General features: G+C 41.2%; 2 protein-coding genes across 2 annotated transcripts in view; both read left to right on the top strand.

Moving 5' to 3' along the window:
• Nucleotides 1–17,384, top strand: part of LOC103507965 — a 37,388-nt gene that overhangs the window by 3,924 nt on the left and 16,080 nt on the right. Inside the window, exons 2-18 of the mRNA XM_017443543.2 lie at nucleotides 2,551–2,582; nucleotides 5,767–6,130; nucleotides 6,593–6,787; nucleotides 7,563–7,787; nucleotides 8,147–8,364; nucleotides 8,795–8,929; nucleotides 9,948–9,998; nucleotides 10,166–10,237; nucleotides 10,755–10,844; nucleotides 11,219–11,517; nucleotides 12,351–12,443; nucleotides 12,812–12,962; nucleotides 13,810–14,067; nucleotides 14,670–14,967; nucleotides 15,199–15,307; nucleotides 15,382–15,580; nucleotides 17,000–17,273. Of these exons, the coding sequence (XP_017299032.1) occupies nucleotides 5,869–6,130; nucleotides 6,593–6,787; nucleotides 7,563–7,787; nucleotides 8,147–8,364; nucleotides 8,795–8,929; nucleotides 9,948–9,998; nucleotides 10,166–10,237; nucleotides 10,755–10,844; nucleotides 11,219–11,517; nucleotides 12,351–12,443; nucleotides 12,812–12,962; nucleotides 13,810–14,067; nucleotides 14,670–14,967; nucleotides 15,199–15,307; nucleotides 15,382–15,580; nucleotides 17,000–17,273 (2,929 nt within the window). The 5' untranslated portion in view covers nucleotides 2,551–2,582; nucleotides 5,767–5,868. The remainder of the gene's footprint in view (nucleotides 1–2,550; nucleotides 2,583–5,766; nucleotides 6,131–6,592; nucleotides 6,788–7,562; nucleotides 7,788–8,146; nucleotides 8,365–8,794; nucleotides 8,930–9,947; nucleotides 9,999–10,165; nucleotides 10,238–10,754; nucleotides 10,845–11,218; nucleotides 11,518–12,350; nucleotides 12,444–12,811; nucleotides 12,963–13,809; nucleotides 14,068–14,669; nucleotides 14,968–15,198; nucleotides 15,308–15,381; nucleotides 15,581–16,999; nucleotides 17,274–17,384) is intronic.
• Nucleotides 2,048–5,160, top strand: LOC103507964 (maestro heat-like repeat-containing protein family member 1). The gene is made up of 5 exons (XM_026822687.1): nucleotides 2,048–2,082; nucleotides 3,013–3,196; nucleotides 3,630–3,803; nucleotides 4,245–4,433; nucleotides 4,975–5,160. The coding sequence occupies exons 1-5, from the start codon at nucleotides 2,048–2,050 to the stop codon at nucleotides 5,143–5,145; spliced, it is 753 nt and encodes a 250-aa protein (XP_026678488.1). The 3' UTR covers nucleotides 5,146–5,160.

Raw genomic sequence — 17,384 nt, forward strand, 5'->3', positions numbered from 1 at the left:
AGCTCAGTTGTTTGCTTCTCCTAAAAAGCTTTCAAAATGTTCTTTATAGGGGTCTTAATTTATAAGCGGTGATATACTGTTTTAGACATTTGATGATTAGGTACCTACGTAGTTATAAGATAAAACACAGAAGGAATCCATTTCAGAATACTTGAACATTGGTTTGGTTGTTTTCGAACGTGCAATCTTCGATATTTTGATGATTAGGTACGTAGTTATAAGATAAAACACAGAAGGAATCCATTTCAGAATACTTGAACATTGGTTTGGTTGTTTTCGAACGTGCAATCTTCGATTTGGAAGCCATCCATTTGCTTGAGGGTTTCAATGCTAGCTTCATTCTCATCAGGACACTTCTGATTCTTGCATAGAATAGCGGCTGAGGTACAATTGGTAATCTTGCAATCAATCAGGGTAATGTTGGCGTTACCTACAATCTGCGGAGAAAAATCAAAAATGGAGTACATAGAATAGCAATAAATTTTTACTTTCTATTTTTAATACGGATTAAGTTTATAATTTCCACTGTAACATGTGGTGTAGTAGTTCGGATCTGAAGGTTGGTGGTCCGTCTGCTTTGTAAGCGACAGGCCGCGGGTCCGATTCCCGCCCGGAGCGGATTTCATCCTGAACTTGGAACGTCTTTTTTTTTTTTTTTTTTTTTCTGTTGATAAGACCTGAGAATTTGACTATACATATGTACCTACAACAACAATAATAATAGGTCGTATCTACTATATAGGGGTAAAGAAACATTTTAGTCCTATTTGAGCAGTATGAACAAAGTAAGTTGTTACTGTCTCCTACTTACCTATGTTGATTAGGTATTTACCTGTAATGTGCCACCTAGTTCTAATATAGCAGCACTAGACAATGTCCAGGTACCCGGTCCTAGCAGCAATGTATCTTTGGTGAATAGAGACTTCATGGCAGAATCCAAGTCAGAACAAGTGCTAGAACAATATTCATGACAAAATAGAGAGGTTACAGCTAAGATAAGACCCATGTTACATTGGAAGATGGAAGGTTAATGCTAAGATAAGACCCATGTTACATTGGAAGATGGAAGCGTAGACCGACTTTTAGTATCGCGTCTCCATCATTTTCATAGGTTTGGTTTGGGAACTAGCTCTTTGCCCTGTGCTTCATAATTCACAACGAAAATATTTTTGGGAATTGAAATTGGAAACCAATATCGTGCCTTGGGTCTAATGGCATAAATAATAATTACTTTTTTGGCTAATTTTATTCTTCACTTACGTCAGAGGCGTTTCTTCTCCACATAGTTTGCTCACACTATCCAGTAATCTCATAGTGTCCCGGGTTTTAGTTCCAGGTTTGACCACCAGGCAGTTATTTATCTAGAAATGTTCAATGGAAAGAAATCAGGTGTTTGTGCCAATCGTGTGAACATTTGATTGATGTTGTTTCTTATCTATGTAGGTAGGCACTCAATGAATGGAGATATTTTACCAGGCAGTGTTTCCAATCGTGAGTAATACCTGCACGATTGTGGCCTTCCAACTTACGCCTGATTTCCTGAAAAAAATATCATTTATGAATAACAACAAGAGAGAAAAAAAATATCCTCCTTGTTTAAAGTCCCCCAGCCAGACTCAAGCTGATCTACTCCTTGTTTAAGGTCCTAAAGCTAGACCAGGTCTCACCAGGCAGTGTTTCCAATCGTGAGTAATACCTGCACGATTGTGGCCTTCCAACTTACGCCTGATTTCCTGAAAAAATATCATTTATGAATAACAACAAGAGAGAAAAAAAAATATCCTCCTTGTTTAAAGTCCCCCAGCCAGACTCAAGCTGATCTACTCCTGAAAGTAATATCATTTATGAATAACAACAAGAGAGAAAAAAAAATATCCTCCTTGTTTAAAGTCCCCCAGCCAGACTCAAGCTGATCTACTCCTGGATAACGCTTCCTTCTTCTTCCTCGCCTTCTCCCGTGTTCAGACGGGGTCGGCGTTTTTCGTCAGCCTCTCAATCAGCCCTGGGGTGATTGCTTTGGGGCTGACATTGGGTTTTGGCTACAAAAATGTTACGAGTGGTTGCCCTTCGCACTCAACCTTTGCTACTTCTTTAGTCATAGCTTCATAGGGATTTTGCTAGGTACATTTGCTCTCTTTTACTATTGAAGATCTTTTGTTCTGGTCTCACCAGGGCTGCGTTATTGGGTTAGTGAAAACAAAATTTTCATTTCGCAAAATATTGACGTCACAATAACCAATATGATGGTTGTAACTTTTTTATGAAGGGTGGACCGGAAAACTTGGTTTTCTAATCCGAGCTTCTGTTTGACTATAGTTCACTTTATAGTCATTATTCCTCTTCTAAACAAAAAAATCAAATTAGCCTAACCAAATGGAACCAAAGATCTTCTCGGTCCCTTAACCAAGGTGAATTAAGTTTTCCGGTCAGATAAACAAAATTTGAATTTTTAGCTTGGTCAGCCTTCGTTAGGTGTTCTATTCAGTAGGTAAGTAGTGTGAGGAACCAAACTAAACAATAGTTAACTTCTAATGTTTTTATTTGTTTCAGTGTAGGTATTGTCGTGTTATCTACTCATACAGGTAGAGTGTTCTATTCAGTAGGTAAGTAGTGTGAGGAACTGAGGAACCAAACTAAACAATAGTTAACTTCTAATGTTTTTATTTGTTTCAGTGTAGGTATTGTCGTGTTATCTACTCATACAGGTAGGCTTTTAAATTTTATATTATTGTTGCATGGAAGTAAGAGGGTGTGGGTTCAATCCCAGCCGAGGTATATGGAATTTCCTCAACAGTGTTTCAGAATTTGAATTTGACTATACATACGTATGTACCTACAACAACAATAATAATAGGTCGTATCTACTATATAGGGGTAAAGAAACATTTTAGTCCTATTTGAGCAGTATGAACAATAGCCGTTTCTGAGATATAAGCGTGGTTCGCAAATCACGAACCACCCTGTATATATTTTTAACTATAATTCTATAATAAATTATTCTTTGCCCATCAGGTGCAGCAAGGGGGCTGACAGTCTAGAAGAGTGCAAGAAGCTAGAATTCAACAACAAGGTCGAAGTTCTAGTCCCGTGCATTTCACATCTATTCAAACATGTGTGCACGTCGCAAGATGCAAGCTGCGTGGCCAAAATTGTGACCAATGTGAACTCCCACGCGTGTAAAACAGAATCCCAGAAGGTGAGTTTTGAATCCTTAACTCAGACTTATCTATATCTTCCAAACGGGATACTTTGTCAAGTAGCATTATAACTAGAGGAAGAATTAAAAATAGATACATAGGGTTACTCATAGTCCAAGTCAAGTGAAGACACAGTATTTTCAATTCTTCCTCTAGTCAGACTTTCTTAGAATCTTTCACATAATTATAATCTTTAAAATATTGAATTTTTGTATTTCTTTATTTAAGTGGCAGAGTTCTCACTTAATGAGCTCTGCCACCCAACCACTAATTTCGTGAATATTGAATCCTTAACTCAAGGGCTATTCGTACACAAAAAGCCCACTCCAAGGCTTACTTAGGTGTAGGGGCAAACAGCCCCAAAAGTTGGGTTAAGCTTATACGAATCTTGGGGATTATTTCACAAAGAACTATTTGCACTTTACATTTCAGGTGCTAGTGGCTAGTGTGCGAGCCGCATTGATATCTCACGGTTCCACTCTAGACCCTGTATTGCTTGATAGTGTCATAGATTCTGTGCTGGATGATCTTAGTGAAGCAAGCCACCCCGTGCTTGTATGTTCGTATCGTGCCCTGGCCAGCTTCGCCTATCTTGATCATCAACAGGTATGTATACGGTTTTTTTTTTTTCAAGAGGTTTGATATAAGGAATGGTAACTGCTAAGGTCTTATCGTCCCTAAATCGAAGAGAGAAGGAATACAGGATAGGAGAAAGCCAGCCGTTCCGAGAACGAACATTATCCGTTCAGGATAAAATCCTAGCGGGAACGGAACCCGCGGCCTAGCGCTTACAAGGCAGACGCATTACCAACCTAGCTAGGCTGGCATACGCGTTTTTATTTCCTTGTAGAATCTGAAACAATTTCCCCCTTCTGAAGCCCAACTCACAACCCTAGATTTGTAAGGGTTGAGAAGACGCCATCTTGGATTTCCAATGGTTTATGTACAAGCGCAACCCCGCCCCCTGGTGGGAGTAGCGGTGGAAGCTAAGACATTATTCTGTTACCTCTTAATACTATTGACTTACTAATCTCCTAATATTCACAGGTTGGAAGACACAAGGATGCAGTGCTAGACGCTCTGATGCGAGGTATAGAGAAGTATGATCCAGAATATCAGGAAGTAGCTTTGGAAGCTATGACAGGCCTAGGACTCCTGTTACCTCAGCTCCCTCACAATTCACTGGCCCCTATCATTATTCCCTTGTCTATCACGCTGAAGCCTTTCTTTGAAAAGGTAAGTTAGCTTTCCTTACTTCACAATGTAATTACTTACCTACATTATACGATTGTAGTAGAAAAAAAATGAATAAAAAAATTAAATCTTTAGAAAATCAATTGGGTAGTAGCAAATTTTTAGGACATTCCCAAGTTCACTCAAAATGCTGGTCTTCAAGGTGGAACAGGGATGTAAATGATTAAAAATCTTCTTTCATGTTTCTTCCACTTCACAATGTAATTACTTACCTACATTATACGACTGTAGTAGAAAAAAAAATGAATAAAAAAATTAAATCTTTAGAAAATCAATTGGGTAGTAGCAAATTTTTCAAAGTTGTATACTTGTATATTAGGACATTCCCAAGTTCACTCAAAATGCTGGTCTTCAAGGTGGAACAGGGATGTAAATGATTAAAAATCTTCTTTCATGTTTCTTCGCCTTTTCCCGTGTATTCGTCAGCCTCTCAACCAGCCCTAACTAGGCTTGCTTTGGGCTGACATTTGGTTTAAAGAACAAAGAGGACAAATTGGGGAAATTAATTTCGTTCAACTTTCAGGAGATGGTCACTCTCCGATGCAAAGCATTGCAAGTGTTTGGTCAGCTGACAACATTCCACATATCATCCGAGAAAGAATCACTGAGGGAACAACTGCTGGGGAATCTGGTGTGCTTCCTCATGTATATCAACGAGACAAATTCCGAGGTGAGTAATAGTGGCAATAAGTAGTTCATTACCGTTATGTAAGAATATCAACCAGACAGCCTAGTTAGCTTGTATGGTCATAGGCCCCTGTCTTGTAAGCGGTAGATCTCAAAATTATGTATGTACGTCATTAGCTCATTGGTCATTACCCTTATGTAAGAATATCAACCAGCCACCAGAGTGTATCACTTCTACCTTGTAAGGGGTTGGTCACGGGTCTGATTCTTACCCGAGGCGAACTTTATCCTGGACAGATAAGATTTGTTCTCGGAATGGTTTGGTTTCTCCTATGTTCCTTCTCTCTTTGATTTCGTGACGATAACACCTTTGTTGTTACAGTTCCCTTTATCAAACCTCTTAACGAGACTCTGGGTTTTGGTAATTTTCTAAACGGTTCAGTATTTACCTCCTCCTCCTCCTCCTTCTTCTTCTTCTTCTTCTTCTTCTTCTTCTTAACCTTTTCCTCTTTAAATAAGGTGGGTTTTTCTTGCCAGTCCCTTCCAGGCAGCCCTATTGTGCCTTCTTCTTCTTCTTCTTCTTCTTAACCTTTTCCTCTTTAAATAAGGTGGGTTTTTCTTGCCAGTCCCTTCCAGGCAGCCCTATTGTGCTCAAAGTTCAAAGACAATTTCCCCCCACCCATTTCAGATTGACCACCCACAGTTCAGCGTACGACCCAAGAACCTATCCGGAAAACCCAACTCATCTCGCGACCTAACCACGTGACTGTCGCGCGATCTAGCGGCAGTCATGTCGCATCACATGCTCGACAAGAGCATCTCATGCGACAGTCCACAACTTCACCTGTACAACTTGCATGAGCCTGACATATTTGGTCTGGCATGCTCGGGCAAGCACGACGATAGACGATGCCGATCCCATAGTGTCGGCTGCGTGCCGGCAGATGGGGGGTCTGGGTGTGGAGATGATGCAAGCATCAATTCGGAGGAGGCGAGCACGCTTCGGGATGTCTCGGATCACTTCGGGGACTCCTCGCTGGAGAATGTGAATGGTGAGTTGTGTGGGCCAGGGTCTCTTGATTCAGTGATTAAGGCCGGGGGCCTCAAAGTGAGTTAAAACTCCATTTAAGTTTTAATCTCGGTTTAAGCAATCTGATTGGCTAAAATTTTTGGAATTTTTAAAAACCGAGTTCAAACTGACTTTGTGGCCCCCGGCCGTACAAAACAAGACCCATCACTATGTACAGCGACGCTGTTTAAAAGGTGTTATGTATTTGTTTCTTTATCTATCAATTTTTCCGCTGCAAGAACCTAGTTTCAGGTCTAACTGGTTTGGAAATTAGAGTTCACATAGTCACATATCAAATATCAGTCATAGCAGTGGAGAGATTTACGTATGACTAAGATGACTATCTGTTCCTGCTTGATCAAGCTATAATTGCGATATGTCTGACACTTCAGACTTTTGCTATTCACTGATATTTTACAACGCCAGTATTTCTCTCGAATTTCAGTGAATCACAATCAGAATACAGCACCCAAAGATCTCTCATATCCAAACAATATCCTACAGCACACTCCTGATGACCTGGAGAATCTACTGAACAAACCTGGACCTCACCAGGGCCAGAACAACAAATCCACCAAACAGCAGCGGCTCTACTTGAAACGCAGGCGACGCTACTCGTTACAAGATTATCTCTACTGGGGTAAGTGGAGCTCCTGGAGCCGAAAAAGAAAATAAAGTTTGATCAAGGGTGGGGTTAATGCCTATGGCATTCTCTACCACCCCACCCTTGATGTACAGAAAGGGGAAAACAGGGGGAAATGGAAAAAGGGAAAGGAATAAAGAGGAATATATTGAAAAAGAGAGGAGGGAGGGTCTGGGAAGAGTAGGGAAAAGAAAAGGGGAATAGTAGAGAGGAAAGAAAGAGAAGAAGAAGAAAAAGAAGAAGAAAAAGAAGAAGAAGAAGAAGACCTGATCCATTCGACCCCATCTAAAGAGAGGTAGGGACGATACTTGACCACGAATCTCATATTTACGACAGTTTGTACGTAAATATTAATTAAACTCACATGAAGGTGTAAACGCTTCGATGTGCGAAACACTTCATCACAAGATATGAGGAGATGTGCCTGATCCATTCGACCCCATCTAAAGAGAGGTAGGGACGATACTTGACCACGAATCTCATATTTACGACAGTTTGTACGTAAATATATTCCTTACTTCAATCGTGAGATATGAAATCGGATATGTGACTCTACGTAATGTTTTCAGCTGGGCAATCTCCTCAACTGAGGTCGACAAACACTGTAACATGAGACTGTAGACTCAGGATACAAGGTCTTTTCAATTCACGACCCTTTTAAGTAAAATGGTCATTTCCTTCGGGCTTTTCACGAGATGTTTCAAACTACACCGGACAAACTTGTGCCCAAATTTTATTAGTAATTCTACCGTGACTTTCTTTCACTCCTCAGGTCTCTCCCATGAAGAGCTGAACTCGCTGACATGCCCTCTGCCTCCACCTCATATTATAGAGCAGAAGTACGAAGTTATACATGAGGGCGTCATGTATGTCCTGTCTGTGGATCGGGAGAAAACCAGGGTGATCAACAAGTTCCTGTCCATCGACTATTTCCGCAAGTGGGAGAAGCACCATGTCATTCGATATGCCCGAGCATTCTCAGAGGTCGACAAATACTGTAACATGAGACTGTAGACTCAGGATACAAGGTCTTTTCAATTCACGACCTTTTGAAGTAAAATGGTCATTTCCTTCGGGCTTTTTATATACCCGAGCATTCTCAGAGGTCGACAAACACTGTAACATGAGACTGTAGACTCAGGATACAAGGTCTTTTCAATTCACGACCTTTTGAAGTAAAATGGTCATTTCCTTCGGGCTTTTCCCGAAATATTTCAAACTACACCGGACAAACTTGGACCTACGGCGCGGACGACATGCGTAAAACATTATTGTTGAAGCGCCTGGTAGAAAAAAAAACAATTGCCTAAATTTTATTAGTAATTTATTCTACCGTGACTTTCTTTCACTCCTCAGGTCTCTCCCATGAAGAGCTGAACTCGCTGACATGCCCTCTGCCTCCACCTCACATTATAGAGCAGAAGTACGAAGTTATACATGAGGGCGTCATGTATGTGCTGTCTGTGGATCGGGAGAAAACCAGGGTGATCAACAAGTTCCTGTCCATCGACTATTTCCGCAAGTGGGAGAAGCACCATGTCATTCTGACCGACTCTTGTATCACTGCGCACTGTGTAAGTAGACTAACTGGGAGTTCAGCAAATTCTAGAACTCTAGAGTGAATAAAATCAATTTCACCCAAAAAATAGTGATCGATTTCCTTGATTTGTTGTACACGTTTAACGAAATCAGATAAATTTCTAGAAAGAGAGTTATTGCATACCTAACAAAGTTATAAAAGTGATAAACACTAAACAGACAAGTGAAATACAAAGTCGAGGATACTGGTAAATTTATTCGCGGAAATGCAGAGTATCGGATCGGAAACACGAAAAAATTTGGTGTCAAACATCGAACATGTCACAACACACATTACCTAAATGTATTACAGAAAAATGGTCATTCCAGTATTGATGACCACAGAAAAGTGGTCATTCGTTTCTAATATCGCAATGTAACTTCTGGGGTTTTATCTCTTTCAATCTGGGTACGTTTGGTCCACAGTTGTCGGGTTGTCTGAAGGAGAAGATCGAGTACAGCTCTATCGATGAGGTGGACATTGTGGATAGACTGGAGGGTGTGCATGGGTACAAGTTCTTCATTCACTTGGTCATACCCAAGAACTCTCTTATCTTTCAGGTAAGATTCTTTATACGATTTTACTTATCCTCTAGCTCAAGGTAGAGGATAAGTAAAATCATGGAACGCGGAGTGAGAAGGTCACTCACAAGAACGGTCAACCGTTTGATTCGTTTGAAGTCTGAAATACACTCAGCCCAACAGTCAGTTCGGTGGTACGCCGTATAAGTATAAAAGAAGCTTCTGTTACGCAATACTCAAAAGTTTGGGAGCCCCTGGAATAGGGTATACGATTTTACTTATCCTCTAGCTCAAGGTAGAGGATAAGTAAAATCATGGAACACTGAGTGAGAAGGTCACTCACAAGAACAGTCAACCGTTTGATTCGTTTGAAGTCTGAAATACACTCAGCGCAACAGTCAGTTCGGTGGTACGCCGTATAAGTATAAAAGAAGCTTCTGTTACGCAATACTCAAAAGTTTGGGAGCCCCTGGAATAGGGCAAGGTCTAGATGTTGTTTGGTTTACATAACTGTAATGATAACATCTAGTCGGTACACAATCTAATATAAAGCAAAGCGAGATCTGGAAGATTTTTACTTAGTTCTGCTTGTTCTTGGGGTAGGAAAGGCCTCATGGTGGAGAGAGGATTGAGGTCGTGGTTACAGATTGGGCTAGGCTCGGACTTTTTGTTTCTACAGTTTTGCATGGGTGTAGTAACTTTTGCTAAGCTACCACTCCCATGCCAAACTGTAGAAACAATATCCTGTCTCAACCAGTTCGGACCCAACCCAACCCGGTACATAACCAAGACCTGATTGATAGAGGCATAAATCTCCTTGGACACTCAGAAAGAATTCAATTCAATTCAATTATTTATTTATTGAACATAATAATAGATATACAAAGGTGTTTTTCCCAAGTCAATATTGACTTCTAAGAATGGAATAGGGCATACTTATGGAAAAGGTTAGAAACTGAATGAGCTCATGTGCAAGAAAATGCGAGCTCTTATTTCGGACTCAACGATAGATTAAAATGATTATGACGTTCTAATACACATTACTTTTTCCTTCCAGATCAAGAATGCCCATTCTCGAGATCAATGGTATACCTCTATCTTATACAAGGTAAGTACTATTATAGTCATGTGCCTAATATTATGCTCGGAGACTGTATCTGAACAGTTTCCAAGAATATTCTAGCTCTAATAAACATCTCGACACGAGCCTGTTAGTTGTCCCCGGCCCTAGATGATTCGATTTCAACTATACTTGTCCTTCTTTCTCTTCCACAGAAAAAGGCGTACAGTACTGTCCAGTCAATCGACAGGAGTTCAGATCCTGGAGAAATCCTTAAACTTTTAAAGGTATTATAGTCATGTGCCTAATATTATGCTCGGAGACTGTATCTGAACATTTTCCAAGAATATTCTAGCTTCTAGCTCTAATAAACATCTCAACACGAGCCTGTTGTCCCCGACCTTAGATGATTCGATTTCAACTACTATACTTGTCCTTTTTTCTCTTCCACAGAAAAAGGCGTACAGTACTGTCCAGTCAATCGACAGGAGTTCAGATCCTGGAGAAATCCTTAAACTTTTAAAGGTGAGTTGAAAAAAATCGTCTTTTCTCTTTGACATGAAAATTCTTCTCCCCACTTTAGGAGCGATAACACGCCAATGTCGTTCACACCGTCTCGTTTTCGTTAGATTTTGTTACTTGCTCTGAGTGCTGTGACATCAAATTCGAGCGAAATTCAAAGTGCAAAGTTCCACTTGGGAAAGCAGCCCTGAACTCCCTGCACTCAAAACGTCAATTTAATTAAAAATTTTCCTACTTAATATTTACACAATACACATCATGATGGATTGTTTACGTTTACAGAGCTTGATTCACTCGACCAATAGACTTCCGCTTCTCGATAGTAATGCCGCTCAGCTTCTAGCCAATATAGCTACCCATGTCATTCAGAAGGTAAGAGACTACCTAGTTTCAACGTAACTAGTCAGGTTTGTAAGGACTAGAAGTTTTTGTAAGGACTGTCATATGAACTTGGATTGAGTTAGATTCAATTTTGTACTAAAATACTCGTCACCAATGGTGATGGCGTTCCGTCATTCCTTAATACACCTCGATAATTTTATGCTTTGACTTGGACTCACAACAGCGACCTCCATATCGAAAGTTTGAAGAGCATAAGTTCATGCTAGAAACTCTGCTTGATATTGTGGCAGAATGTATTAAGTCTCGTCTACACTACAAACAGAGACTCATTTATTCTCAACCAAACATGGTAACTTGCCGATCCTTTCTTCCTTCCTTAATATGCTAATTTCCTGCCCCTCCAGAAACCCGCCCTCACGCACAAGGAGGCGTGGCTCCGCGAATTTATCGTCATCATATCCCCCATCCTGGACAACCACTCCCCCAACTACGACCTGTGCTGCTTCTTCTCCAACTATTGTCTCCACTATCCCGCCTCCTCCGTCATCTGGGAACATCTGACCCGCGTCATTTGCCGCATACTCAAATTCAACGGAGACTTCTCCCGCACACCACATGAGCGGCAACTTGTATGTGACTACGTGGCTGCCATCAGCAAGAACGTGCAGCTGCGGTCCTGTCTCCTACACTCGTTTGTACTCAAGTAAGTACTCCTACACTCGTTTGTACTCAAGTAAGTACTCCTACACTCGTTTGTATGTACTCAAGTAAGTACATACTCCTACACTCGTTTGTACTCAAGTAAGTACATACTCCTACACTCGTTTGTACTCAAGTAAGTACATACTCCTACACTCGTTTGTACTCAAGTAAGTACATACTCCTACACTCGTTTGTACTCAAGTAAGTACATACTCCTACACTCGTTTGTACTCAAGTAAGTACATACTCCTACACTCGTTTGTACTCAAGTAAGTACATACTCCTACACTCGTTTGTACTCAAGTAAGTACATACTCCTACACTCGTTTGTACTCAAGTAAGTACATACTCCTACACTCGTTTGTACTCAAGTAAGTACATACTCCTACACTCGTTTGTACTCAAGTAAGTACTCCTACACTCGTTTGTACTCAAGTAAGTACATACTCCTACACTCGTTTGTACTCAAGTAAGTACATACTCCTACACTCGTTTGTACTCAAGTAAGTACATACTCCTACACTCGTTTGTACTCAAGTAAGTACATACTCCTACACTCGTTTGTACTCAAGTAAGTACATACTCCTACACTCGTTTGTACTCAAGTAAGTACATACTCCTACACTCGTTTGTACTCAAGTAAGTACATACTCATATCTCGCAGATATGGCAGATAGTCTGGCAATGAAACTTCCATATAGGAGACGTGACTTACGTTCCCCTCTGTGCATGAAACTCAATGCATTTCTTATAGGTAGGTACTTGGATATTCTAAGAACTGTAGTTACCTATACCTACTTGGTAGGTACTCATTGAGCTTTGCTCCCCTTTCAGATCCGAGTATGATGACTGGATGCCAATTCTGGCAGACATGCTACACCCCGTTCCTTTCAAACTAGAACCACTCAATGATGCCACTTTCCTTAGGTAAGACATTACCTGTAGCCCGTAGCACGAATTTGTTGTTGTTGTTGTTGTTGTTGTTGTTGTTGTTGTTGTTGTTGTTGTTGTTGTTGTTGTTGTTGTTGTTGTTGCGTCAGCTTAACTCCGTACACGAAAAGCCCACTCCGGGGCTTAGGTGTAAAGACTGTAGGGACAAACAGCCCTAAAGGTCAGGCTAAGCTTATACGAATCTACTGTCTCCTATTCATGAAATGTGGGGATGAAGGGGGGGGTGTACCTGCCATCGTTATAAGGCTAATCATTCCGGAGCTCTCAGAACTCCTGACATAAATATCCCGATGCATGACAAAACCCACCTTCCTATAAGGCTAATCGGTACTGTTCTGTTTCAGTCAAATGTCCCCTATCATCTTCAAGATTGGCACTCATCGGAAATGTTCGATCCACTGTACCGTTCTGCCTATTCGTCCGGAGAGGACTTGCTGGTTCGACATCTACTGTGATGGCTTCAGCAAGTGTCGCTGTAGAGTGTGGAGCTCAATGGTAAGGAATGGGGTTCGCGTAACAAAACTAGGGGTTCAGTGAATCCTTCTACGAATCTCTCAGCTTAACTCCATACACGAAAAGCCCACTGAGGCTTAGGTGTAAGGGCAAATAGCTGGATGGGTTAAGCTTATACATGCGTAACAAAACTAGGGGTTCAGTGAATCCTTTTACGAATCTCTCAGCTTAACTCCATACACGAAAAGCCCACTGAGGCTTAGGTGTAAGGGCAAATAGCTGGATGGGTTAAGCTTATACATGTAACAAAACTAGGGGTTCAGTGAATCCTTCTACGAATCTATCAGCTTAACTCTATACATGAAAAGCCCACTGAGGCTTAGGTGTAAGGGCAAATAGCTGGATGGGTTAAGCTTATACAAATATACGAGGGGTTCAGTGGACGTCACTCAGAAAAGTACCCCGACGGGTTCCGGATAGGACATCTCAAACTCTGATAAGCAAATGACCTTTATGCCTGTCCTCCAAATTTCATTGAAATCGGTGACTATTAGAGAAGTTTAGTAGGGAGGGTATTGGTATAAGTAGGGCCATCGGCTTTAGTAAACGCCCTAGATGTCACTGCGACCTGGTTAGGATCTTTTGTGACTTTCCCTTTAGTTATCTAACTGAAATTAAACTCACATGAAGGTGTAAACGCTTCGATGTGCGAAACACTTCATCACAAGATATGAGGAGATATACCTGATCCATTCGACCCCATCTAAAGAGAGGTAGGGACGATACTTGACCACGAATCTCATATTTACGACAGTTTGTAGGTAAATATATTCCTTACTTCAATCGTGAGATATGAAATCGGATATGTGACTCTACGTAATGTTTTCAGCTGGGCAATCTCCTCAACTGCTGCTGTAAGAACAAAGCCTTCTTGTCCCGACTCATTGAGAAGCAACTCAACATGTGCTACCTACTCGCCCTCCTGGGAGAAGCTAACGTGCAGTGCGCCCTGTGTTCAATGCTCGAACTAAACCTCATCCAGGAGACGCCCACCCAGAAGTATATTGTGTTCCTTCTGCAGACGAACCATCGGGGCAAGTCCATGTATCTGGAACTGGTGCAGAAAATGAGACACCTTCAACAGTTTGTAAGTAATGTTGAAAATTAAGGTCTAGATGTTGTTTGGTTTACATAACTGTAATGATAACATCTAGTCGGTACACAATCTAATATAAAGCAAAGAGAGATCTGGAAGATTTTTACTTAGTTCTGCTTGTTCTTGGGGTAGGAAAGGCCTCATTGTGGAGAGAGGATTGAGGTCGTGGTTACAGATTGGGCTAGGTTCGGACTTTTTGTTTCTACAGTTTAGCATGGGTGTAGTAACTTTTGCTAAGCTACCACTTCCATGCCAAACTGTAGAAACAATATCCTGTCTCAACCAGTCCGAACCCAACCCAACCCGGTACATAACCAAGACCTGATTGATAGAGGCATAAATCTCCTTGGACTTTCAGAAAGAATGTCTAGGTTCCTTCCATATCCTATCAATATTTTGATAGATCAAGGATGTCACCAAGTCAACGATCTTAATTTTCGCCTCCGTTTGATAACTTCTCACACAATAAAATATTGTTATGAAAAGCCCATGGGAATGTCTAGGTTCCTTCCATATCCTATCAATATTTTGATAGATCAAGGATGTCACCAAGTCAACGATCTTAATTTTCGCCTCCGTTTCGTTCTGTGCAGCAACAAAAGGAAGGTCCCCTGCGGCTGTGCTTCAAACAATGCTCGGACGAGGACTTGCGTCAGATTTTCAGCATCGGCTCGTTCGGAAATCTGGAGAGCTTGGATCTCGGGTTCACGCACGTGACGAGCAACTGTGCGGACGTCATTATCAAGTTCCCCTCGCTCAAGTATCTCAACCTGTGGTCGACACAGTTCGGCGACACCGGTCTGCGGAAAATTTCCGAACATCTGACGCAACTCGAGGTGCTCAACTTGTGCGAGACGCCCATCACGGACTCTGGCATCGTGGCGCTGTGTGGTGAGTATTGGGGAGAGGATGTCTTGTGACGGAGAGAATCAACACTTACCCAATGTTGTCCCTTGTAAGAATAGGGGTTTTTTCACACCTAAAGGGTGTGAAAAATTATTTTTTATCTGAGTTTTCTAGCTAAACAGCCTACTGAGTACTGGCTTCGTGTAATCCAGTTATTTGTCACAAATCGGAAACTCTACACATTCTCTAACGTCACTTATCCTTGTGTTTCCTCAGCACTGAAAAGTCTGCGTGTTCTCAATCTGAACAGCACGAAGCTCACGGAAGACATGCTCGAGACTCTGAAGAAGCAACTGCCCAACCTGGAGAATGGGGGTTTGGTAAAGTTTACATATTTTTACTGATCAAACAAACAAACAAAACTTGCCTATTATTGATAAACTTGTTCAAATCTTCCAGGGAAGCATTGGAGGAGGATGAGGATGGACTTATCGAGTCTTCTATTGCGGATATCATCGAGAAGTCCAAACGGAAGAGACATGCAGACAAGATTGGGGTACGGCTAGGCATGATGCGACACATGAATGTCATACTTGACTGTTCTGATGCTATGCTGGATCAAGATCTCAAACCTACAAGACACTTGTGTACTTTGAAAGTAAGACATAGTTTCAATTGCAATAATAGTAAGACCAATAAAGTGGTTTAATATTAAACTGTTGAGATAAAAGAACTACATCTTAACTGGACAGTTGAAGTAAAGCACTAATTGGCTCCATGTATTGTTAACTGAACAGGTACCTTCCTTGTACCTTTTTGGCCAGGGCCAAAACTAGAGGTCAAACTTAGTTTAAAGCTGATTGGTTGATTTCCAAATGTTAACCTGGAGAACTGCGACGTCCGGTATACAGACGGATGGTGACCCTCGTTCTACCCCTCCCTCGAGGACGGGGTAGAACCAATGGATCTGCAGCTGACGGTGAAGAATCTGCCTTCCCGGCTGACCAACCACAAGGTTCTGACGATGTCTTGTGATAACATCATCAACGCCAACTGCACCGCCGCCACGGACAACTACTGAAATGAAGAGCTGTGAATTTTTGCCCCCCTTTCCCCTTTTTTTCGACCCCCTTTTTTTAATTTGATTTGGTAATTCGTTGGTTTGACTCTGCAGATTTTGATGAATCTTTCTGTGGATTACTGTGGAAAAAGAGGAGATTTTTTTTGTGATTCGACTTCACATCTCTTCTAATAAAGTGAAAATAAATGGGGAAATGTGTTTTTGGACCGAAAAACCCGAGAAACCCCCTTTTTTCTAACAGAAAAGTAAATGAAAATTTGCACGAGTGAAAATACCAAATACTTACCTTTGATCTCTTCTGACCTCCATCCCTCGTTTAGACCTTGCCAATATGGGAGACAAGCGTTAGGTATAGGTAATTATGTTCTGTTTCCTTTGGAGGAAGTAGATTAATATGTATAGGGTGTTGAACACTTGTAGCGAGACTAAAGTAACGCTATAAAGGCACCTTGGTATGATTGAAATTTCGACATCTGAAACGTGCGTTTTGACTCCCTCATGGTAAGCCATCACCCAAAGCTTCCTAAGCTTGGTCAGACAGACATAAACTAGGGTCGAAAAGAGAATAGATGGAGCATAAACGTATCAAAAATCAACAAGCAAGGTCATGAGAATTTGTTTTTCAGTATTTCATTGAAAATTATAAATCAGGCTTTCCGCCAGTGCTGATTTGCTGAAGCATTTCAAATTACGTCAGTTGTTGAGAAACAATACCTACCTAACATGGTGGATCTCTGGAGTATTCTTTAAAAGCAGGGAGAACCCTTTGAAACTGCCAGCTAGCTAGGCTGGTTAGGGTTAGCTGTTCTCCTCCCTGTTTATAGTCCCACAGTCAGACGCTAGTCTACTCTCTGTTTAACGTCCCCTAGACAGACCTTTAACGTCTAGCTAAACCTTTATTTTTTTTCTTCATTCAATTCTTTTTTCAATTTTTTGTTTCTTCAATTCAATGATTATACATCTTAATAATCAATTCTCAATGTTTTCTCTCCTCAGCTATTCGAAGGGTTCATTGAGGAGTTCTTTGAGCAGAATCCAATCAGTCAGCTCGGCATTATCGTGACTCGAAACAAGCGTGCCGAGCGTCTTACGGACCTCTCAGGCAATTATCGCAAACACATTGAAACCCTCAAATCCTCGTGTTCAGATCCCAACTATTGTGTCGGGGAACCTTCACTGCAGAATAGTCTGGAGTTGGCTTACTCTACAATGAGAATGTTGCCGACACATACGAGTAGGGGATCTCTGGATTTTTTCCCCTCTTTTCAAAGTATTGTTGTGGTATAGGAATGCTCCATCCATTCTCTTCTGAATCCTAGATCCCAGTGGTAGCGTGTATGTATGGCGTGTATGGCGGCCATACAATTCAAAAGTTCACTCT

This window comes from Diaphorina citri, unplaced genomic scaffold (assembly GCF_000475195.1).
Source record: "Diaphorina citri unplaced genomic scaffold, Diaci psyllid genome assembly version 1.1 scaffold355, whole genome shotgun sequence".
In the NCBI taxonomy this organism is placed as follows: Eukaryota; Metazoa; Arthropoda; class Insecta; order Hemiptera; family Psyllidae; genus Diaphorina; species Diaphorina citri.